Raw genomic sequence first — 25,230 nt, forward strand, 5'->3', positions numbered from 1 at the left:
TTTGTGTGCGTTGTGTAATTAGCTTTGAGTTGAGCAAATACTGAAGATAAGAGAAGAGAAATTTAAAAAAAAAGATAAAGAGCTAGTGTGTGTTTGTGTGTGTGTGTTGAGCATCAAATCATCATATTAAAGTGATTTCTGAAGGATCATGTGACACTGAAGACTGGAGTAATGATGCTGAAAATTCAGCTTTGATCACAGGAATAAATTACACTTTACTATATATTCACATAGAAAACTGCTGTTTTACACTGTAATACTATTTCACAATGTTACTGATTTGATCAAATGGAGCATTGGTGAGCAAAAGAGACTTCTTTTTTTTTTTTTTTTTTTTTTTTTTTAAAAATCTATTTAATCTGTGAATTCTGATCTAAAAGCAGGAGTTTAAATTAATACCTAATACAGCCAAAAAACAAAACAAAACTAGTGTTTCTTTCAAAAACAACTTTTGAAAGGTAGTGTATAAAGTCTACGTATGTTGAAACATACTTATTCAGTTAATGTTAAATTATATATTTAAAAAAAAAATCATAGCCATTATTTTTGAAAACATTCTCACTTCACAGCATGCAGTTTGCAGGTAGTGTGTTAAGCAGATTGACATAATTCCTCTGAAACTGCTTGAGAGCAAAAGAAACAGTCTTTCTTCAGCACTAGGTGGCGCTGTGTTCTAGTTCTGCTGAAAAACAAGGTGTGTTCCTGAGAAATGCAACAGAAAGCAGAACTGTTCCCCGAAACCTTGCCGTACCTTATTTCTGTTTCAGTCCTGTTTCTCAACTCTCCGACAAGCTGTTTCCTTTTTGTGTTGTGTTTGATTCAAAAATACACACAGGGGAAAACCTGGATGATTTAAGAAAGAAAGTGGGTTTTAGAAATGCTTTTTGCAATTATAGTCCTCTAGTAAAGACTGTGAGTCCAATGCATTATTTAAATGGGGTTTGTGTTGCTAGAGTTTGTGTGTTGCATCATATGCTGGGAGTTGCAGGGCTTGGCAGCAGAGATAAGATATGAGACTGTGTGTGTGTGTGTGTGTGTGTGGACACACTGAGGATAGTATTGCACAGCTATACCTTATGCAGCTATACTTGCATTGCCTCTCTCATCTCTAGAGCTCATGATTTTTTTGGAAATGTCATTCCAGCTACAGTGATGGACTGAAATGATATCTGCACTTACACACATAAAAAAATAAAATACAAAAGACGAATGCAATTTTGAATACAGCAATACGCAACATCTGCACATAAATATATGTGATATCACAACTGAACTCTCAGGAACTTGAAACTCAGGGCATTTTCCTATTCAAACACAATCAGCACTTCTGCACGTTGCAGCTTCGCCTTTAAGAAGCAATAACGAAACAACGAGGAAGTGAAAATGAAATCGACTTTCGCATTTCAGCCTTGCAGCCAATAAGCAGACCAGCTCAAAAACTACTATGGCAAAGACTTAGCTCATGAATATTAAGTAGATCCAAAGACGTTGCTCGGGTTAAACTCCAGTAAATGTGAATTTCAAAGTGCTTGATTCATTTATATGTAGTATTGCGATATAAACAATATATTCAGTCACATGTGTGACAGGGAATATTTAATACAATATGGTGTCAGTGATGTTAATGGAAAAATAATAGCAATATACAATTAAAAAAATTTTTTTTCGCAATATATGTAATATTCATGAGCAATATAATATTTATTTTCCTTGTGTGGTAATACAAAACGATTTCTATTATTTGTGCTATTATTTTTCCCAGTTTATTTTTGGTAAAACAAACCAACTTACAAACAAGCCTGCTTTTCAGCCAATCGGTGTGCGAACGTCTCGCTACGTAATTAATATTCATGAGCCAAGCTTTCCCCATGACATCATTCCCTCCCACTTATATGCGTCCTCTCCATATGCCATCCAATCAGCTCGCGAACGGCTCGCTACGTCGTTAATATTAATGAGACACTTCTGCACCATAGTAGGATTTGTAAACACGAAGTAAGCGCACAACACACACTCACACACACGCACACTGGGGATTTCCACCCAAGCGCTTGTTTCCTTCACTTGTTTTGCTTTCGATCTGAAGAGCGAAATCAAACCCATTTGACTTTTCGTTTTGTTATCGAGAACTACAAATTGTCAAGACTCTTCACAGACTATTTGCTTTTATTCCTGGAGTGATTTCCACGCGTCGCAGGTAATAAATCGCGTTTCCGCATGTATTTATGGGGGCTCGAATGAATATAAGTGCATGTTTATGCTGTAGGCCACGTAGAGTTGCTGGGGTGAGTGTAAAATCGAAAGTCAAGGGGTGTTTGGATCCAATGGGAATCAAGGAATGTTTTATTTTCACTTTTGAGTTGACTTGACAACACTAACACACTTATTTGTGGAGGTTGAAGTCTTCTGATTCATTGTACTGTTAAGAATGATTGGGCAACATTGGACGCCGCAATGTCTTTTGACAGTAAGTACAGTGCAGACCTAATGAATAACGTGTGTTTTATTATCAAATTATGTTGTTGAGAAGTTTGCATGGACTTGTGGATATTGTTATTGACTTACATGGGCAAGTACAGGGTGTAACATTGGCATTGCAATGGAGAGAGTCTGTCATGAACTGGTGCACCAATATCTGTATCCACATTCTGTCTGATGAGCTGATAAATATAGCTTGATATTCACATAACATGTTAAAAACGGGTTTCTTTAAGAAATAGAGCTCATAATCTAATGCTTTCCATTTATGTTGGCACTAGATGATGGCAAAAAAATCTAAATATAGGCAGAAACAGTTAAATATCCAATACAAGTGAGCTAAAAAATCCCTAACATCAGCTGATATGAGACCAATATTTCATCATGCTTCCCTAGTTATGGTTTTGTGTGGTTTAATAGATTGTGTTTTAACATTGTTGCGTCATAATTCTGTTTCTCATGTTGGCATGCAGTGAAATGCATGTTGTTGTTCCATGCCTTTGTTCACTCTTACGTCTATGGTGGCCCATAAAAGCTCAAAGGTCTAAGCAACAAACGGATGATTTTAAAGAGTGGGTTTTCATTTTGATTAACTATAAACCTTTTTATGAGCTCAAATCGGTTAATCTGTAACTTTTGATTTGCACATTCTAGCATCAAGCAGTTTTGATGTCTGTCATCATGCATGATCAATATTACAGGTTTAGCCACATGCACTCGTTCTTAGAAAAAGAACTCTCTCTCTCTCTCTCTCTCTCTCTCTCTCTCTCTCTCTCTCCTCCCTCTCTCTCTCTCTCTCTCTCTCTCTCTCTCTCTCTCTCACACACACAAGCACACAGGCACTTCAGCGTCCTCTGTTTGTGTTGTCATTCAGGCCCTGACTCATGGAGCAAAAACCAAACCAATCATCTCATAATCATTTAGTTTGCTGTAACTTTCAGTAAATTGTGATTCAGACGGTCTCTCCTGGTGGTTTGTTTTCAGAAACGGGGTTAAAGTTTGTCATCTTCCTTCCTGGAAAGTCATAAAGGAATGTACAACCTGTTGAAGGAGGAAAAGTTGCTGTCAAACTTTGACAAATTCCAGATCTCTCTCTATCTCTCTCTCTCTTCTTCTCTAGGACAGCATGCCGGTAGAGAGAATGCGAATGAGGCCGTGGTTGGAAGAGCAGATAAACTCGTGTAAAATACCGGGGCTGAAATGGGTCAACAAGGTACTGTGACTGTGCTAATCTTTTTATAGCATTTAATTGGTGAAAACTACAATCGCCATGAGCACGATGCTATAATCTGTGAAGCGTTTCGTCATTTTAAAGTGCAGATACGCAGGGTGTGTCTTGATCCGTGACATGTTTTGCATGTTCTTTGCCTGCAGGAGAAGAGAATATTCCAGATTCCATGGATGCATGCTGCGCGACACGGCTGGGACGTGGAGAAAGATGCTCCTCTCTTCCGAAACTGGGCCATACACACAGGTGCAGTCAGCATGAAACACTGACATATATGCATGTGAACATAAACACACACACATACAGACAGAACATTTGTGTGAAAATCTCATTCTCTGAACAAAATAGTGTGTTCACCTGTTTAAAACTCAGTCACAATGTGAGGATGTGAGGCTGTTTTGCATTTGCCAAGACGAGCTGTTGTTGTTGGCAAAAGCTGTTGCATTGTGGTTGTTTGGGAGTTTTGAATGTTTGCTGGGGTTTCTAGTGGATTTCTAGGGTTTTCTGGGAGGATGCTAGGGTTTAACTAGTTGGTTGATGGGGTGTTCTGGGAGGATGCTAGGGTTTAACTAGTTGGTTGATGGGGTGTTCTGGGAGGATGCTAGGGTTTAACTAGTTGGTTGATGGGGTGTTCTGGGAGGATGCTAGGGTTTAACTAGTTGGTTGATGTGGTGTTCTGGGAGGATGCTAGGGTTTAACTAGTTGGTTGATGGGGTGTTCTGGGAGGATGCTAGGGTTTAACTAGTTGGTTGATGGCGTGTTCTGGGAGGACGCTAGGGTTTTACTAGTTGGTTGATGGGGTGTTCTGGGAGGACGCTAGGGTTTTACTAGTTGGTTGATGGGGTGTTCTGGGAGGACGCTAGGGTTTTACTAGCTGGTTGATGGGGTGTTCTGGGAGGACGCTAGGGTTTTACTAGCTGGTTGATGGGGTTTTCTGGGAGGACGCTAGGGTTTTACTAGCTGGTTGATGGGGTTTTCTGGGAGGATGCTAGGGTTTAACTAGTTGGTTGATGGGGTGTTCTGGGAGGATGCTAGGGTTTAACTAGTTGGTTGATGGGGTGTTCTGGGAGGACGCTAGGGTTTTACTAGTTGGTTGATGGGGTGTTCTGGGAGGACGCTAGGGTTTTACTAGCTGGTTGATGGGGTGTTCTGGGAGGACGCTAGGGTTTAACTAGTTGGTTGATGGGGTGTTCTGGGAGGATGCTAGGGTTTAACTAGTTGGTTGATGGGGTGTTCTGGGAGGACGCTAGGGTTTAACTAGTTGGTTGATGGGGTGTTCTGGGATGCTAGGGTTTTACTAGCTGGTTGATGGGGTGTTCTGGATCCTAGGGTTTTACTAGTTGGTTGATGGGGTGTTCTGGGAGGACGCTAGGGTTTTACTAGTTGGTTGATGGGGTGTTCTGGGAGGATGCTAGGGTTTTACTAGCTGGTTGATGGGGTGTTCTGGGAGGACGCTAGGGTTTTACTAGTTGGTTGATGGGGTGTTCTGGGATGCTAGGGTTTTACTAGCTGGTTGATGGGGTGTTCTGGATGCTAGGGTTTAACTAGTTGGTTGATTGGGTGTTCTGGGAGGACGCTAGGGTTTAACTAGTTGGTTGATGGGGTGTTCTGGGAGGACGCTAGGGTTTAACTAGTTGGTTGATGGGGTGTTCTGGGATGCTAGGGTTTTACTAGCTGGTTGATGGGGTGTTCTGGATGCTAGGGTTTTACTAGTTGGTTGATGGGGTGTTCTGGGAGGACGCTAGGGTTTTACTAGTTGGTTGATGGGGTGTTCTGGATGCTAGGGTTTTACTAGTTGGTTGATGGGGTGTTCTGGGAGGACGCTAGGGTTTAACTAGTTGGTTGATGGGGTGTTCTGGGATGCTAGGGTTTTACTAGCTGGTTGATGGGGTGTTCTGGGAGGACGCTAGGGTTTAACTAGTTGGTTGATGGGGTGTTCTGGGAGGACGCTAGGGTTTAACTAGTTGGTTGATGGGGTGTTCTGGGATGCTAGGGTTTTACTAGCTGGTTGATGGGGTGTTCTGGGAGGACGCTAGGGTTTTACTAGTTGGTTGATGGGGTGTTCTGGGAGGATGCTAGGGTTTTACTAGTTGGTTGATGGCGTGTTCTGGGAGGATGCTAGGGTTTTACTAGTTGGTTGATGGGGTGTTCTGGGAGGACGCTAGGGTTTTACTAGTTGGTTGATGGGGTTTTCTGGGAGGACGCTAGGGTTTTACTAGTTGGTTGATGGGGTTTTCTGGGAGGACGCTAGGGTTTTACTAGTTGGTTGATGGGGTGTTCTGGGAGGACGCTAGGGTTTTACTAGTTGGTTGATGGGGTGTTCTGGGAGGACGCTAGGGTTTTACTAGCTGGTTGATGGGGTGTTCTGGGAGGACGCTAGGGTTTTACTAGCTGGTTGATGGGGTTTTCTGGGAGGACGCTAGGGTTTTACTAGCTGGTTGATGGGGTTTTCTGGGAGGATGCTAGGGTTTAACTAGTTGGTTGATGGGGTGTTCTGGGAGGACGCTAGGGTTTTACTAGTTGGTTGATGGGGTGTTCTGGGAGGACGCTAGGGTTTTACTAGCTGGTTGATGGGGTGTTCTGGGAGGACGCTAGGGTTTAACTAGTTGGTTGATGGGGTGTTCTGGGAGGATGCTAGGGTTTAACTAGTTGGTTGATGGGGTGTTCTGGGAGGACGCTAGGGTTTAACTAGTTGGTTGATGGGGTGTTCTGGATGCTAGGGTTTTACTAGTTGGTTGATGGGGTGTTCTGGGAGGACGCTAGGGTTTTACTAGTTGGTTGATGGGGTGTTCTGGGAGGATGCTAGGGTTTTACTAGCTGGTTGATGGGGTGTTCTGGGAGGACGCTAGGGTTTTACTAGTTGGTTGATGGGGTGTTCTGGGATGCTAGGGTTTTACTAGCTGGTTGATGGGGTGTTCTGGATGCTAGGGTTTAACTAGTTGGTTGATTGGGTGTTCTGGGAGGACGCTAGGGTTTAACTAGTTGGTTGATGGGGTGTTCTGGGAGGACGCTAGGGTTTAACTAGTTGGTTGATGGGGTGTTCTGGGATGCTAGGGTTTTACTAGCTGGTTGATGGGGTGTTCTGGATGCTAGGGTTTTACTAGTTGGTTGATGGGGTGTTCTGGGAGGACGCTAGGGTTTTACTAGTTGGTTCATGGGGTGTTCTGGATGCTAGGGTTTTACTAGTTGGTTGATGGGGTGTTCTGGGAGGACGCTAGGGTTTAACTAGTTGGTTGATGGGGTGTTCTGGGATGCTAGGGTTTTACTAGCTGGTTGATGGGGTGTTCTGGGAGGACGCTAGGGTTTAACTAGTTGGTTGATGGGGTGTTCTGGGAGGACGCTAGGGTTTAACTAGTTGGTTGATGGGGTGTTCTGGGATGCTAGGGTTTTACTAGCTGGTTGATGGGGTGTTCTGGGAGGATGCTAGGGTTTTACTAGTTGGTTGATGGGGTGTTCTGGGATGCTAGGGTTTTACTAGTTGGTTGATGGCGTGTTCTGGGAGGATGCTAGGGTTTTACTAGTTGGTTGATGGGGTGTTCTGGGAGGACGCTAGGGTTTTACTAGTTGGTTGATGGGGTGTTCTGGGAGGACGCTAGGGTTTTACTAGTTGGTTGATGGCGTGTTCTGGGAGGATGCTAGGGTTTTACTAGTTGGTTGATGGGGTTTTCTGGGAGGACGCTAGGGTTTTACTAGTTGGTTGATGGGGTTTTCTGGGAGGACGCTAGGGTTTTACTAGTTGGTTGATGGGGTGTTCTGGGAGGACGCTAGGGTTTTACTAGTTGGTTGATGGCGTGTTCTGGGAGGACACTTATTTTCCAAATTCAAAGAGTCCAACACTATATGATATATAGGCCTATATATATATATATATATATATATATATATATATATATATATATATATATATATATATATAGGCCTAATATATATATGATATTCTCATTCTTATATACAATATATAATTTGAGTTTCTTCTACATCTGTATTTTCATAACTAATAAAGGCAATACAAATATAAAAAGCTGACGGGATCAAGAAATGTTATTCTATATTATAAGTGTATCTGGTTTTCCACTGCTATTTCTTTAGGTAAATATCAACCAGGTGACAAACCGGACCCCAAAACATGGAAGGCAAACTTCCGCTGTGCCATGAACTCCCTGCCTGACATAGAAGAGGTGAAGGACAAAAGCATCAAAAAGGGAACAAATGCCTTCAGAGTTTACAAGATGCTGTCAGCGTCTGAGAGGCACTCAAAGAGAGGTCAGTCCATAACACATTAGTGGTGGGAGAAAAAATCGATCCATCGATGCATCGCGATTCTCTCTCCAACGATTCTGGATCGATTCTGAGAATTTCAGAATCGATTCTGAGCTTAGTTTATAACCAGATGTGTGATGACGCAGAGTTTGCTTTAGAAACACCCGTCTTCTGCTTGCTAACAATTCCCCACACACGTACCTTCAGTAAAATAATATTTAATAAAGTTCGGAAAGGTTGAAACGAATTATAAGGACATTCACAGGCTTCATTGTACAGGATGCGCTGTGAGAGACGCGCGCGCGCTCTGTTTGATGTTACACTTGAAGTGTGCTGTCTCGCGCGTCGATATTCTCCTTAAAAATGCTCTACGAAGTCATCGTTTATGTGGTTTGGAATGCAGTGGACTTATATATTTAAAATATGAACCTCGCTAACAGAAGGCTGCTTTCAGTTTCAAATGCTGATGCGCGCTTTGTTTGTGTTGACTGCTCGCGCATGCGGCTGTGCGGCTCCGTGTAAGTGGTTTAATATACTTGTGCAAAATGAACGTAAACACAGCAAGTTATGTCTTAAGGGATTAAACGGTGAGGACAAACCACATTACTACTTGTATTTAAAAAGAGATCCGAGCGTGAATGCAGCTAAATAGATATCTAAGATATCTCAGTCTAATAAGATGTCAAAGTAAAAAACAAAAGTATGACGAAAATAAATCACTCACAGTTCTTGAATGGAAAATGTTCAGATAATCTTAAATACTGAAAGCACTCTTCTGTTTCTTTGTCATTTGTTTCTATGCTTCTCTTTATTATTTGCTATTTATATTGTTTGAAGTTATATTAGTTTTAATGTTTTATTTATTTTATTTGTAATTATAAAAAAATAGACTACTTAATTACTTATGTAAACTAATGAATTAATGGGGGGGGGGGGGTAAAGAATAAAGAATCGTTCTGGAATCGGATCGTGACTCCCAGAATCGGAATCGGATCGGATCGGATCGTGAGGTGACTGAAGATTCCCACCTCTATAACACATCCATACTGGCACTAGCAACGTTTACATGGACACGTTTACATTGTTTCAATACGATTGATGAATCCAAACATAGTGTTTACATGACCGCTAAAGAAAGTGATCGGGTTTATGTGTGCGTGTGTCACAAGCTTTAAATCAGAATTGATTTTTTTACATGTACACAGTGCACGAATCCTGCCATTTGCGCTAACTATTCTCCTTTCTCTCTTTATACTCTTTTCTTTATTTTAAAGAGCAGACTTTATATTTATCTATTTCGGGTCCTGATAAGGAAACACAAGACCCGTTGTGCCGTGCTGCGGAATAAGAGTCCGAAAGATGGACTGTTGATTTGACCAATTCATTCTGATTTATGCGGTTACATGTGATTATTTTTATTTATTCTGACTGTGCTACTAGTCCGGTTACAATGGCATTATTAGGGTCCATGTAAACACTGCAACTCACTTCATCACAGAGACGCACCTTCATTTTATTCTGACATGCCTGGACATGATGATGTGGAATTTAAAGCCATTTCTGTGATCAAAGCATGACCTGTTTGTTTGATCAAACCCAAGAGTGGTATTTCACTGAGATACTCTTGTTTTTATCAGTATTTTGCCTTATATTTATTTATATATTTTCTGTTTTCATTTTCATTTTAGTTAAAGTTTTGGTATTTTTGTTGTTTGTTTTTAAACAATACATTTAAAGTTTTTATTAATTATTATTTCAGTTTAGTTATTTTAGTAGAACTTAAACTACATGAAAATAAGAAATGTTGCAACTAGCTTATTTTTTTTATAATTTTTTTTAACATTTTAATTTATTTGTTAAAATTTATTTCAAGTGACACTTTTTTCATGGTTTCATGTTAGTTAACTATAATAATTCTGGTATGATCCCACTTAGTCTGCCCAAGTAACTGTTACTGATGTGTTTCACAAAAGCTGAGAAGAAAATATGTTCATGTCATATTTCACCCCCAATTATTTTTAGAAATAAATAAATACATTTTTCTACATTATTTCCAGGACAATATAATGCATTTTTCTTCAACTTATCATTTCTGTAATGCAAACATTATATATATATACACATATAGTACCGGTTGAAAGTTTGGAAACATTACTATTTTTAATATTTTTGAAAGAAGTCTCTTATGCTCTTCAAGCTTGCATATATTTGATCGAAAATACAAAAAACAGTACTATTGTGAAATATTATTACACTTTTAAATAATGTTTTTCTATTCTAATATCCTTAAAAATATAATTTATTTATGTGATGCAAAGCTGAATTTTCAGCATCATTACTCCAGTCTTCAGTGTCACATGATCCTTCAGAAATCATTATCATAACCTGATTTATTATCAATGTTGGAAACAGCAGCTTAATATATTTTTTATAACCCGTGACACTTTTTCAGGATTCATTGATGAATAAAAAGTTAAAAAGAACAGCATTTATTCAAAACCCATTATTAATTGTTATTAATGTCACATTTAGCTGTGCCTTTAGTACAGCAAAGCTTTACAGCAAAACCCTAAAAATTTAAAAATGTAATTGTGTAATAATTGTGTAATAATTTATGTGTATATATTTGTTGTACCGCTTTATGTTGATTTAAATTAAAACATTATTAATGAGAATCTAATGAGGATAATGAGAATTAAACATAAAAAAAACAATAATGAAACGTTTGCATCATAGTAATACTGGTATAAATATATAATTTACTAGAATTTATATAGAATTTAGTTATTTAAACATCTTAATGGCCCTAAAATGGCTTCATTATCATATAATTATAAAAAGCAAATATAATTTCAATAATATATGAAAAAATATAATTAAATTTGATAATTTCCTATTTGATTTTGGGGTGAAAAAGCACATCATATGTTGAAATGTTCTTGACAGGTTTCTTGATTTGCATGCATTGATCTAGATGTGTGTGTCTGTGTTTCTCAAAGGAAAGAAGCGAGCAGCTGAAAAAGAAGAAAAGATAAAGGTATGGACTCTCACTTTTGGGTGTGTGTCGTTGTGTGTGCAGTCAGAAAAGCTGAAATGATAAAGGTTATTAGATGAATCGACACAGATGTGTGTGTGTGTGTGTGTGTTAACCACAGGCGGTGCGATCGTGTCCTGAGGCTTCCAGTTGGGAAAACAGCAACGGCTCGTCCCCAGTGACAGTCAAGCAGGAGGAGGATTACTATAGCACAGGTACAGAATATCCTGATCCACCCTGCACACCTGTGCCACGGTCATGTGACGTAATTCAGGTGGAACCGGTTCTCTACAGGACGGCAAGAAACTGTATCTGGTTTTTATCTCCACACTCATTTCACATTTTAGGTGTTCAGATTTAAAGATGTTCACACTTTTCTACACAACCAGGTGTTGATTCTCTAATGTTGAATCGACCGATAAATGACACCATTTTGACGAAAAACAGGACTTATCGACACTAATTCAACCAAATTACTGTTTTACTTAAAGGGATAGTTCACACAAAAATGCAAATTCTGTTATCATTTACTCGCCATCATGTTGTTCCAAACCTGAATGAGTTTCATTCTTCTAATGAACACAAAAGAAGATATTTTGAAGAATGTTGGGAATCAAACAGTTGTTGGACCCCATTGACTTCTATAGTAGGAAAACAAATACTATGGAAGTCAATGAGGACCAGAAACCATTTGGTTACTGACATTCTTCGAAATATCTTCTTTTGTGTTTAGCAGAAGAAAGAAACTACATGAGGGAGAGTAAATGATGACAGAATTTAAATATTTGGGTGAACTATCCAATCGCTGTTCAAGTCAGTGTTAAAAGTCATGCTTTTTAAAGAAAGAAACTTAAAATACCCCTGAAATACTTGTGAATTGCTTGATGCATTTTATTTTATTTTAGTATCTTTTTTCCCCCACATATTTTGTTGTTATAATTATTATTATTATTATGAAAATAATAATCTCTAAATATTTAAAAAATATTTTATACGAAAATACAAAGAATTGTTATTTACATAATAATAATAATAATAATAATAATAATAATACATACACATTAAGCCATTCAAAAGTGTTCAGTTTTAGGGCTATTTTAATAAAACAAAACAATAATATAATATAATATAATATAATATAATATAATATAATATAATATAATATAATATAATATAATATAACCATTTTCATTTTCAAGAGAATCTTAAAACAAAACATTTAAATGGCTTGATGTGTATTTATTTTATTTTTATTTCTCATAATAATAATAACAATAATAACTTTTGATATATTTATTAAATACATGTATCAAATATAATTTAAAATATTTTATTAAAATGTATTATTACTGATACAGATAGGTCTGTTAAATGTGTTCTCTCTCAGGGTTATTTTAGGTGTCTCTTTAAAAAAAAAAGCATGACTTGTGGTTTGAGAGAATATGAAACGGTCCTTGAAAACACAACAGCATTTTGTTCAGTCACTTGTTGCAAATACCCAGAATGCTTCAGGCTTCTCTTGAGTTTGCAGTGCCTCTCCTGTCCTGGTTCACATACATTATAAGACACATGCATCACTTCACATCTGTGGGACTTTCTCTCGCTTTTCTCCAAAATCAAACACCTCGTAGACGTGAACTTCCTATGGCACTGAGTCTGAGCTGTCGAATAAAAGCAGCCGTGTTCATAAACATAAACTGTCTCACAATGGCGGCGGTTTGCATTATTAAAGAGCTTCTGATTTGCCTTTAGTATTGAAATTGTCTGAATGGCTGATGTTATTGGTCAATGCTCGGCTCATATTTCACCCCATAATCAAAGGAAAAAAGGGCATTTATATTATGTTTTTAAAAAACATATTTTAAGATTATTTTGACTTGTTTTTTCCCCACCAAATTCCCATATTAAAATTTTATAAATTTTCATTAATGTAAATTATCCAGACCAATGTTATTTTAGTTTTATAATCATTTTATTAATATTTTGAATATTTGTAGTTTTTTAGTTTTCATGTTAATTTCAGTTTATTTATTTTTTGTCATTTCCTGTCATGTGCTTTTGTCATTATTTCAACATTATTTAAATTTTAGTTACTTGTAATTTTTACATATTTCCACTTAATAAATCTAGTGCTTCAACATAAACATATTTCACTTCATTTGCCAAGCCAACAATTTTTCGTTTTCGTAATATTCAACAAATATTAATATTTTATTATTTCAGCTTTATTTCAGTTAACAAAAATGTATTTTAGTTAAATTAAAATCAACATGAATTATATTCAGTACAGCAAATTACACATAAATGCATATGCTATTTATGCAAAAAAAAAAAAAAATATATATATATATATATATATATATATATAAAATATTTTTTTTTTTTTTTTTTTTTTTGTAATATGACCTGAACATTTTCATGACAGATTTTCGCCAGATTTGTCCTTTAACATTGAGGATGGGATATGATCATGAGACACCTATCATTCTGTCACGAACCTGTTTATCCAGATCTCCTTGTTTCTGTGTTTATTCACGTCCTCTGTTCGCCTTCAGACTCAGTAATGCACACTATTAGGGTAAAAGGTGAGTTTAGTGTGTGTTTGTTTTGTTAGTCAGCATTGATATGAGGTTTGTGATACACATTGAATTGGCAAAGCAAAAACCAAAAGCAACGTAATTCATTTACAAAAGCCTTTGAGCTGGTTAATTTGTTTTTAACCTGGTTTCCACTGCAATTTCATTATGGAGTCATGGGAAAGAGAGTTCAGCTTCATGAAAAATGAAATATCACACAGATATGCCCCCCTTTAAGGAACACGCTCACTTCCCACTTCACTGTTCTCCATATTCACTCTCTCTTCCCTCTTCTCGTTCCTCAGAAGCTGATGGGCGGGACGACCACCTGATCATCAACGATCTTCCTGACGTGTGTCAGACCATCGAGGTGGTGACGGAAAACGAGGATCAGGCCGTGACCTCCAGCCACTACCCCCTACAGATCTCCCCCGTCTCCTCGTTTGGAGGTTGGTTGGACGCATACACTCGCATCCCTTTAGCATGGAAGCTTGTTTCTGCCACGGAATATTAAAAAGCAACTTTTTATCTCTCAATTCTGACTATTTTTCTCAGAATTGAGAGATATAAACTTGCAATTGCGAGTTTAACCTCTCAAATGTATAACTCACAATTCAGACTTTTTCCATCAATTGTAAGTTAAAAGTCAAAATATAAACGTTCAATTTTGACTTTTTTTCCGCAATTGCAAGTTATAAAGTTTATATTGCGAGATATACAATTGTATATGTAATTGTTGCAATTGTAAGTTGCGAGATACAGTCACAATTCTGAGAAATAAAGTCACAATTCTGAGAAATAAAGTCGCAATTGCGAGATATAAACTTGCAATTCCGAATTCATATTCTGCAATTCTGACTTTTTTTTCGCAATTGCAAATTTATATTCCACAATTCTGACTTTTTTCCCCCACAATTGTAAGTTCTAAAGTCCCATTGCGAAAATTGCTAAATATAAAGTTGTTTTATTCTGATTTTTTTTCCCTCAGAACTGAGTTTATATCATGCAATTCTGACTTTTTTGGGCAATTTCAAGTTGTGAGATATAAAGTCGCAATTCTGAGAAATAAAGTCGCAGTTGCAAGATGAAAAGTTGCAATTCTGAGAAAAAAAATTAAAAATTACAAAAAAATGGTGATATTTATTTTGAATTATGAAACATTAAGTCACAATTCTTAGATATAAACTCACAATTCTGACTTTATAACTTGCAGTTGCGAGTTTATATCTCAGAATTCAGAGAAAAAAAGTCAGAATTGTGAGATGAATCTCAGTTTTACCTTTTTTATGTTTTTATTCCATAGTGGAAACAAGCTTCCATAATTTAGCCTTGACTATATTCATATTAATCCAGCACGGCCTTCAGAGCCGTACAGCTTTTCGAATTTTGATGGTTTAATTTTGGACATTTCCACACATCGAACTGGTGTGTGTTTGAACTTGGCCTGATGACACAATCCTGTTCTCCTCACCATTCCCTGAAGTAGCTCCTCTTTTTAATCAATAGGAATTTCCAATCCTTGTTTGCTCTGTGGCCTGTGGACACCGACACCGGCGATAGATTTGATCTTGTGTGCGTTTAATCGCAATTGATTTTGATTTTTTGGCTTCCAACGATTATTAAACAAGTTTCACTGTCACTCTTCCTGTAAAGCCCAAACTTAACGTACAAATCAGTAAAATCATGTTAGGGGACTTTCGCAAAATGGGACGTGCGTGATATTAAAAAGTTATTAAAGCTACAATATGTAATTTTTATCGCCGCTAGCTAGGGGTCGCTAACCTCTTTCAATAACAAAGGCGCCGGTTGATGACGCATAAGCGGAATTATGGCTCTTGTCGTCATGCCGATGGATCTAATAATGTTTATGGATGAGTGAATACACTGATGTGTTTAACATGACTGTGGAATGAAGCGGCGCGAGTGCTAATGAGAGACAGATCTCAGCGCCACACGCGAGTCCCGCGGATATAAAGGAACGAGGACATTTCATTCTACCGAACTAACTTACCCGCTAGTGCTGAATAACACTCACACAGGGCAGTTTATTAGACGAATGACACTTGTGAGGGAACGCAGCGCTGTTTCACTCGCTCTACACTATCACACTAAACTGCATTTGAGTGTGTTAAAGTTATAATGTTATTCTGTGTGTTAGTTTGTCTGTATGAGACTAGCAGTGAGCGAGATCAACATTAGCATAACATACTGATCATATTCTAACATTTCATCATGTTGAGCTGTATAACATTGGTTAGTTTTATGTACATTAGCTCACCTCTACATTTGCGCGTCTCTGTCAAGTGGAAGTTAGCCGCGGACGCTAGCTCTCGGCATCTCGAAAACGCCACGCTGATATTGATCCTCGTTTTAGTTCTCCTTTTGTCCCAAAGTCTGCTTGCTGCTTACATTTACTTGGGAAGAAAATAAATAAATTGAGTTTGCTTAAAAGTTAATTTTCAGATATTTGTTTTTGTTTTAAGGCATAAACTAACTTTATTTTAATACATATTTCAGAAAACAAGACTTAATATCTTAGGTCACTGTACTTTTAAATTGTACAAGTAAATATATCTTGATTTAAGAACGTTTAGATATTTGTTCTGGAAAACAAGACAGAAATAATAAGGAAGCAAATCATTTATTGCAAAGTAGATACTTTTTTTTTTTTAGTACTTCATTCTTACTCAGTAAAATTCCTAAATCAAGATGCATTTACTAGAGAAACAAAATTACATGTTTAGTCTTGTTTTATGAAAAAATTTTTGATAGATTTGACAAAATATCTGCCAATGGGGTCAGAAAAAAAAATCTTCTTTTCCCTTTGAATTTTGAAGTTTATTTTGACCCCATTGGCAGATATTTTGTCTTGTTTTAAAACATTAAATTTTTAATATTGTTTCTCAAGTAAATGTATCTGTATTTTAACAATGTTTATATATTTTCACTATATTTTTTTGCAGTCCTTGTTAGAGAAAAATGTTTTAATTTTAAATGCAAAATGCACTCTTAAACCACTCGGCTCTCATCTTGAATCATGCTTTGAGGCGTTGAGATGTGTGCTGGCCGTGTGTGTTGGTCGTGTTGTTCAATGTCCATTAGAGATCAGGCCCTCGTCTCAAGGACACGCGTCTGTGTCACGCCAGCCGTACTTCTGCACTGTAACAGAGTTAATATATAACGCTGAGGCGAGAACACATTCACTCTCTCACCTGCATGTGCTCCTCATTCATTATGTTATAGAAGTCTGAGTCCAGTTAGACACTCCATGCTATAATGGACGAGATTTGCAAGTTAATTCAGTTCGATTGCTAATGAGTGGTATTTGCTTGTGCAATGCAGTTGCAAAGGTGTTCTTCGTGTTCCTGTATTTTCTGCATTGCGATGTGTGATGCACTAAAGTGTTTAAAGGGTTAATTCACCCAAAAATGAAAATTCTGTCATTATTTACTCGCCCTCATATCGTTCCAAACCCGTAAGACTTTCGTTCATCTTCAAACACAAATGGATATCTTTCTGATTAAATCTGAGAGATTTCTGTCCCTCCATTGACAGCTACGCAACTACCACTTTGAGGAGGGTTAAGGGTTAGAGAGAAAGAAAGATTAGTTAGAAAGAAAGATTAGTTAGAAAGAAAGATTAGTTAGAAAGAAAGATTAGTTAGAAATAAATAAATAAAGATTAGTTAGAAAGAAAGAAAGATTAGTTAGAAAGAAAGATTAGTTAGAAATAAATAAATAAAGATTAGTTAGAAAGAAAGAAAGATTAGTTAGAAAGAAAGATTAGTTAGAAATAAATAAATAAAGATTAGTTAGAAATAAATAAATAAATAAATATTAGTTAGAAAGAAAGATTAGTTAGAAAGAAAGAAAATATTAGTTAGAAAGAAAGATTAGTTAGAAAGAAAGAAAATATTAGTTAGAAATAAATAAAGAACGATTAGTTAGAAAGAAAGAAAGAAAGAAAGAAAGAAAGAAAGATTAGTTAGAAAGAAAGAAAGATTAGTTAGAAAGAAAAAGATTAGTTAGAAAGAAAGAAAGAAAAGAAAGATTAGTTAGAAAGAAAAGAAAGATTAGTTAGAAAGAAAAAAAGAAAAGAAAAAAAGAAAGAAAGAAAGAGAAGAAAGAAAGATTAGTTAGAAAGACAGAAAGAGAAGAAAGAAAGATTAGTAAGAAAGAAAGAAAGAAAGAAAGAAAGAAAGAAAGATTAGTTAGAAAGAAAGAAAAGAAAGATTAGTTAGAAAGAAAAAAAGAAAAGAAAGAAAGAGAAAGAAAGAAAGAAAGAGAAGAAAGAAAGATTAATTAGAAAGAAAGAAAGAAAGATTAGTTAGAAAGAAAGAAAGTTCAATTGTGGAATCGGATACTTGTTATGAAATAAAAATTTCAACTCTTCTTATCGATTCCTTTTGTGAGCTTTAAAATATGTCTTTTCAAATGCGAGAGACTGGTTGTCTGCGCTGCGTGTGTGTGTGTGTGTGTGTGTGTGTGTGTGTAACTATACTGGGAAACTCTTAAAGAGACAGCACTAATATTCCTGCCGTCTCTATAATAACACTAATCAAACAACACAAGACAGAGAAAATTCACTCGTTCTTGACCGAATCACTTTTCTAACTATATTTATAATGTATATTTTATTTATAAAGTGCAATGTTGTTTTACATTTGATTACAGTTTCTGTTCCTGAATACTTAAAAACCTTAAAAATTATATCTTTGTTCAGTTGTGTCTATTTGTTGCGATTTGCTAATTTTCTATTTGTTCTGTTTTAAATTACTGAATGTCTTTAATGCTTGATATTTATATTAGTTCGGCTAGTTGTTGTTTTTTTCATGGTATTCGGCTACAGTTACATGTTTTGCAATAAGACTAAATGTTTTTTTTTACCTTATTAGAATCGAAATGGCAATCTGAATCATTAAAATTCAATCTATACCCAACCAATAACTTTGACGCTTCAAAACGTTCGTAAAGAGATTGTAAAACTAATCCATATGAATTGACCGGTTTAGTCCAAATTTCCTGAAGAGACTCGATCACTTTATATGATGAACAGATTTAATTTAGATTTGATTGGATGGTTGTGGTTTGCTATTGGCTGATCTCATGTGATTGACAGGTTGCCCCGCCCACATCATCAGAGAAGAGAAGAGATGCGAGAGGAACTTATTCTCATTCAAGATTATTAAAGCAATAATGATGTGCACTGATAAATCATTTATTACAAATACAGCAATATTCCATAAAAACATTACATTTTTTTGATGTCATGGTGACTTTAATACTCTTGGTTAGTCAGTCTCTAACTGTAAATGAGTAATAGTAAGAGTTATACCTATTATTTAACACACTCTTTCCGACTCTGGCACAGAAACTCGCTGCTGATCCAAGACCACAACACTACTAGATCCAAGCTTACGATCACAGCACTTCCTTCTATAAGTGTTGCAGTTTATCCCCATGGGATCTAGTTACAAGTAAGGAATGCAAATGACTTCCTAGAGTCGTTGTAAAACACTTTATTATGTCCTTTATCTGCAGTGTTTTGACCGTGTTGAATGTGAGATGAACTCTTTAGCATTGATGGAAATGTGGGGCTTGGCTTGTGATAAACTTGTTTTAGTGGCGTGAAGTTTACCGTACAGTATCTCTAGTCAGTGTGTTTGCACACGGACGGGAATGTTGACTCATGTCCTGTTGTTCCGTGTTTTCCAATCAACAGTCCTATTTTTTTCTTTCTCAGATGTGCCTGGGGCTCAAAGCGAATGGTTTTACGTCTTGCTCAAGTGTTGAGATATTTATGGTCAACACAAACACAATGCCAGACTTTCTTCTGGTATTTATGATTTTATTGTCCAGTATCTCCACAACACTTACACCCTTTTACAAAGTCTTGATGTTGTTATTTATCCTGCTCTACTAGAACAGGTTTTCCTGCTTGAATGTTGATTATTTTCCTCATATCCTCCATTGTTGCGGCTCCTCTCTTCCCAGTCTGTCAGTAACGCTCTGTTTACTTCCTGTCTCTATGAAGCTCCTCCTTCTGAAAAGCACACTGTGCTCTGATTGGTCGGCTGGATCAGTGTGTTGTGATTGGTCGAGCGCTTCGAGTGTGTATGGGAAATGTCCCGCCCCTTCCCATAACCTCCAGTTTAACACACTACTAACTAACTCAACCAGGCCCCGCCCCTTTATTCTGCGCATTAATTATTATAATGAGGAATATTGTGGCGTGTTCGTTCCTGGAAGAAACTCAAGACTACAATGGAGGCGTTTCAGGAGTTCAGAAACACTGGCAGTCAGTAATCAGTTAAACTTTTCAAACCTGTAAGGGTTAAATATCCATGATTTATAAACAGTTGAGTATTTTTTCCCCATGCTTTGTTTTATCCACCCACATCCGATAACCTGTCAGTCAGGAAATCCCGGATAAATCAGTCTGATTTCTTTTCTTTTGTCTTCCAGGAGAGAGCGATACAGACAGCGCCAGCGAGGAAGACTCCAAAGAGGTATGTGCAAAAAAACTATTTAAAAAATAAATTAAAAATTCTCAGATTTAGACACAGAATACCTTTTTTTTTTTTTTTGCTTGTGGAATTGCTGAGTGATAGTGGCCAAAATAAATAACCTTTCTTTTAATTTCTTTCTTTCTTCGATGAGTGCTTTTAATGGGTGTGTACAAGCGATTCCTAGAATCCTTTTGTGAACATGTTTGTTGGTTTAATGCAACAGCTTCAGGGCTTGTGAAGAACTGAATTGTGATTAAAGCCTAAAACACACTACGACGTTTGATTTGAAGTTGGTAGTTGTGATCTATTGTGTCGTATATCCGAGTGAAACGCTTCTGGAACAAGAACGAATGTGGGCGGGGCTTGATTTTGTCTGTGTGGAATTGATTGGATGGTTGTGGTTTGCTATTGGCTGATCTCATGTGGGTGACAGGTTGCCCCGCCCACATCATCAGAGAAGAGAACAGATGCTGTGAGAGGAAGTTCTCATTCAAGATTACGAGACATGAATTAAAAATAATGTGCATGGATAAATAATTTTTCCATTATTCCTTAAAGGAGTCGTTCACTTCAGAATAAACATTTCCTGATAATTTATTCTCCCCCACGTCATCTAAGATGTTCATGTCTTTCTTTCTTCAGTCGAACAGAAATGAAGGTTTTTGAGGAAAACACTCCAGGATGTTTCTCCATATAGTGTCTTCAATGGGGTCCAACGGGTCGAAGGTCCAGATGTGAGTTTCAGTGCAGCTTCAAAGTCTCGACACGATCCAGCCGAGGAATAAGAGTCTCATCTAGACAAACCAGCGGACATTTATAACAAAATATAAACTTTTATATACTTTTAACCACTAATGCTGGTCTTGCACTAGCTGTGATGCGCCACACATTACGTAATCAGGGGCCGGTTTCACAAAGATAGACTTTGACTATGGCTTAGATATAGTAGATAGTCAGACTTCAGATAGACCGTTGCACAAAGCACTGAAGACTCTGACTGTCTTAAGTAGGACTACACTGCAATGCATTCTGGGTAAAATAAGACACTTTTCAAAACAAAAAACATGGCGGATCGAGTAAGCGCATTCAGCCGCTCAGTGCAGTTTACCCCAGCGGAGAATATGTGTTTGTTGGAGGAGTATAACAGATACAAGGGCATTTTACTTGGGAAATTTAGCGGAGAATGTAGTAACAAGAAGAAATGTTTAAATTATGAGCATTTCCCTTTTCTTTTGGCTGTCTGTAATGTAACTGATTGTTACTGCTGGTTGCCAAGGTAACAGAGTCTTAGACCTCAGTTAGCCCGGGGGTAAGAGGTGTCTAATGTTTTTGGTCTAAATTAAGTCAGTCTTTATTTTTGTGAAACAGTCTAACTTGCATTAGCCTAGTCTATGAGTGAATTATAGACTCGTCTAACACTATAGACCGGTCTAAAATAGCTTTGTGAAACCGGCCCCAGGTTGAAAGGTCAAGCGTGACGTAGGAGAAAGTACAGACCTTATAAAGCAAACGTGCAAAGACTAAGACAAACGGCATTTACAAATAAATAAAAGGTAAAACAACGATATCGGACGATTTTAAAGTTGGAGGAGAAAATGAGTTTTTTGCTCTATGTACCGCCTGACCTTTCAACATGATTACATAAAAACGTGAAGTCGTGGACGTGCAAGATGAGCATTTGTGGTTAAAAGTTTATATTTTGTTATAAATGTCCGCTGGTTTGTCTAGATGAGACTCTTATTCCTCGGCTGGATCGTGTCGAGACTTTGAAGCTGCACTGAAACTCACATCTGGACCTTCGACCCGTTGGACCCCATTGAAGACACTATATGAGAAACATCCTGGAACGATTTCCTCAAAAACCTTCATTTCTGTTCGACTGAAGAAAGAAAGACATGAACATCTTAGATGACGTGGGGGAGAATAAACTATCAGGAGATTTTAATTCTTGTGTGAACTACTACTTTAAAATACTCAAGCGTAAATGCGTGCTGCATTCTCAGCATGGCCACTAGAGGCACTATCATGTAAACCTCACGCTTCTGTGTCTTTCAGTTTAACTTCTGTAAATGCAACAGTTTGAGGAGAATCATCATCAGTGTCTGCATGTTTGTAGCTTATCGGTTTGACGGCACAGACATTTAAAGCATAATTCCAGTGTTTAGCACTTTGAGTCTCTTTTCTGGTTTGTTTTGGATGAACTAGAGTGGTGGACTCAGGAATGTTGACGATGGGTCCTGTCTCGACTCTTTGACTCGTGTAGAGTCGCCTTTGACCGCTTCAGAGTGGCGGCTACAGGCATCCGTCCTTAAAACAACCCTTAACGTTCGTTTTCAAAACTGTGCAACTCACCGAGTGGTTAGTGGTGTTCGTTGATGATTAAAAACAAGTAGCGTAGCGAAATACAGTTTCTGTCGTGTTTTATTTTGCATTTTGTAAAATCCCATTGATTTCTGTTGGAGGACTCATTGCTCGTTGATATTACTGCGCTTCAGACTCAAATATCCAGCGGAAGTTTATACGCGGTTGTGAGTTATCTGAAAAAATAGTTCCACTATAGCAAATAACACGGATTGAAATCATACATTGCGCCGATATATTTGTTTTAATCATCAACGAACACCACTAACCACTCGGTGAGTTGCACAGTTTTGAAAATGAACGTTAAGGGTTGTTTTAAGGACATGTTCGTGCATGCCCGTAGCAGATAATTTTTCTAATATTGTGAAAAAATATAATTACAGTTACAATACAAGTCAACTCCTATTTTCACTGTAGGAACATTTTAATGTAAAGCGATTTCAGACACCCCTATTGTGGACCGTACCATTTTTAACCACCGTGGCTAGAAGCAACGGAGATCGAGAACGACTTCAACTTCTCAAGCAAGTGTCAACGCTGAATGACAAAACGCTAGTTTCATAAAGTATCATTCTTTTCAACATTCCTTATTTGTATATTCAAAAATATTTAAAATAATCTAATTTAAAACAGTTATAATTTTTCAATGTAAATTATTTAATTTTATTGGTAACAGCCTAGTGTCTAATTATTTTAATTGAATATATTTATCAAATTTAAGAATTTAAAATGAAACATGGAGCATACATTTAATAAAATTAGGGGAAAATGCCCTTTATAAAGGTACAAAAAATTATTCTGAGTGTTTTCAAACAGTGATGTAATGAAACATTGACAATTTAAGCTTGAAGGGAGTAAAGCCTCTGTTTAGGCTATTAAGGAAATATGTAATTTTGCCAAAAGAAAAACTATTATTTTAAATAAATGTTCATTTTAAATCAGCCTACTTCAGTGTGATATGTTACCATATTATCATGCTTAACACTGAGAATTTTAATAATTGTAATGTGATGATCAGATGCAGATATCTAAATCAAAGAATATAGGCGGTTTGCGGGTGGATTATGTATTTTTAACAGTGGATTCGGGTGACTCAAAGTGCACCAGATTAATGAATTTATCTTTAAAATTTACAAAATTTTCTTGCGGGGGACCATGCCCCCGGACCCCCCTAGAGATACCAAGCTCCACCAACAAAAAATTTTGGGAAACACATTAGGCTATATGATGATCTACAAAAAAAATACACATGTAATTATCTTATAATTAAAATACATTATTATGATTTTATGAATGGTATTTCAGTGCACTTAACTTCTAAATTGTAGTTTACAAGTGGTTGACAAGTGGTGATTTTAGCTTTCTTGTACACCTGTCTTAAAATGTAAGGGATAGCCTACTGGAGCTTGGCTTGGGTGGTGGGACTGCTCGCGGTGGGTGCCGGAAAATTTCCCTTATTTTCAAATCCAAAACTTGACAGGTATGGACAGGACCCATCGTCAACATTCCTGTGTCCACCACTCTAGTTCATCCAAAACAAACCAGAAAAGAGACTCAAAGTGCTAAATACCAGAATTATCCTTTAAAGAAAGCTCTATCGCCCTCTTGTTCTGAATACACAGCAACTCATGCCACACATTAGCATTTGCATATGTGCATAGAGGACGTTTGTGTCTGTCGAGTCTGTGAAAGGGGTTTTGAAGCAAGTGTTCACTGTTTGAGGGTTTCATTTAAAGCGCCGTCAGTGCTTGTTCAACTGTTTGCTCAATAGTAAGATTACTGGAATTTGTCGGACTAATCTAAGCACTCGTTCACGCTCAGTCCGTGACACTGATGCTCTGAGCGAGCGATGGCACAGCTGGTTTTGAGTAAACTAGTCTCAGGGGTCATTTCCTCAGTGTAATGTTTTATAATTAGTCTTGTAGAAGCGTGCCACATCTATATAAATCAACTGTGCCTTACTATATAAATCTATTTTGGTGCTTACAAGCATTTTAACTGTAAGCCTTTTTAGGTTAAGGATAGAAAGATGATGCAGAAAACCCTTGTATATTTTGCAAAAACTTTTTTTGTAAAAGTGCATTTTATGCATAACATAACTTTGCAATGTTTTGCATTGTGAATGCATTAAAAAAATCATTAATTACGTGTACATTAAATATACAGTAGTGGGTAAAAGTAAAAGGATATTTGTTTTTATTGATCCTATAAGTTTGTTTAAACCGTTAAAATATGAAGATTTTTTTTTTAAATATGAGCTTAGAACAAAATATTAAACCTGGTTAAGGTATTTATCTGATATTATTGGGCAAAAAAGGCGAACTAGAGCTACATAAACTTGTTTACGCCACAGAATAAAACATTTTAAAAGATAATTGTGACTTTTTATCTCACAATTCTGACTTTATTTCTCTGAATTGCATGATATAAAGTCAGAATTGCGTGTTATAAACATGCAATTCTGAGATTTTCTTTTATTTTTTAAATTAAAATCCAAAGGGAAGTTTGTTTGAATAAAATATAATTACAAATTTATTTATTTTTTAAATACTTTTTCCCCTACAAGTTTTATTTGTTTTATTTGTTTGAATAAAATATAAAAAAAAAAAAAAAATTACTTTTTTTTTCTCTCAGAATTGCAAAATAAAAAAAAATAAAAATAAAAAATACTTTTTTTCCCTACAAGTTTAATTTGTTTTTATAAAACTACAGGTTTTATTTCACTATGCAAAAAAAAAAAAAAAAAAAAAAATGCCTAGGAAAAACAAAAAGCTCACATTGACTA

At 36.7% G+C, this 25,230-nt stretch overlaps 1 protein-coding gene across 3 annotated transcripts in view; it reads left to right on the forward strand.

Moving 5' to 3' along the window:
* Positions 1 to 1,998: 1,998 nt before the first annotated feature.
* LOC311094890 (interferon regulatory factor 2-like) overlaps positions 1,999 to 25,230 on the forward strand; it is a 29,119-nt gene continuing 5,887 nt past the window's right edge. The window contains exons 1-8 of one of the 3 annotated variants that reach the window (XM_084133092.1): positions 1,999 to 2,197; positions 3,599 to 3,691; positions 3,853 to 3,952; positions 7,796 to 7,969; positions 10,966 to 11,003; positions 11,122 to 11,215; positions 13,882 to 14,025; positions 20,041 to 20,084. In XM_084133092.1, coding sequence (XP_083989218.1) covers positions 3,605 to 3,691; positions 3,853 to 3,952; positions 7,796 to 7,969; positions 10,966 to 11,003; positions 11,122 to 11,215; positions 13,882 to 14,025; positions 20,041 to 20,084 — 681 coding nt within the window. In that variant the 5' untranslated portion in view covers positions 1,999 to 2,197; positions 3,599 to 3,604. Of the gene's footprint in view, positions 2,468 to 3,598; positions 3,692 to 3,852; positions 3,953 to 7,795; positions 7,970 to 10,965; positions 11,004 to 11,121; positions 11,216 to 13,881; positions 14,026 to 20,040; positions 20,085 to 25,230 lie in introns of all 3 variants that reach the window. The other 2 variants (XM_084133091.1, XM_084133093.1) reach the window with 2 other exon arrangements.

Source organism: Abramis brama (assembly GCF_963993115.1).
Source record: "Abramis brama genome assembly, chromosome: 13".
In the NCBI taxonomy this organism is placed as follows: Eukaryota; Metazoa; Chordata; class Actinopteri; order Cypriniformes; family Leuciscidae; genus Abramis; species Abramis brama.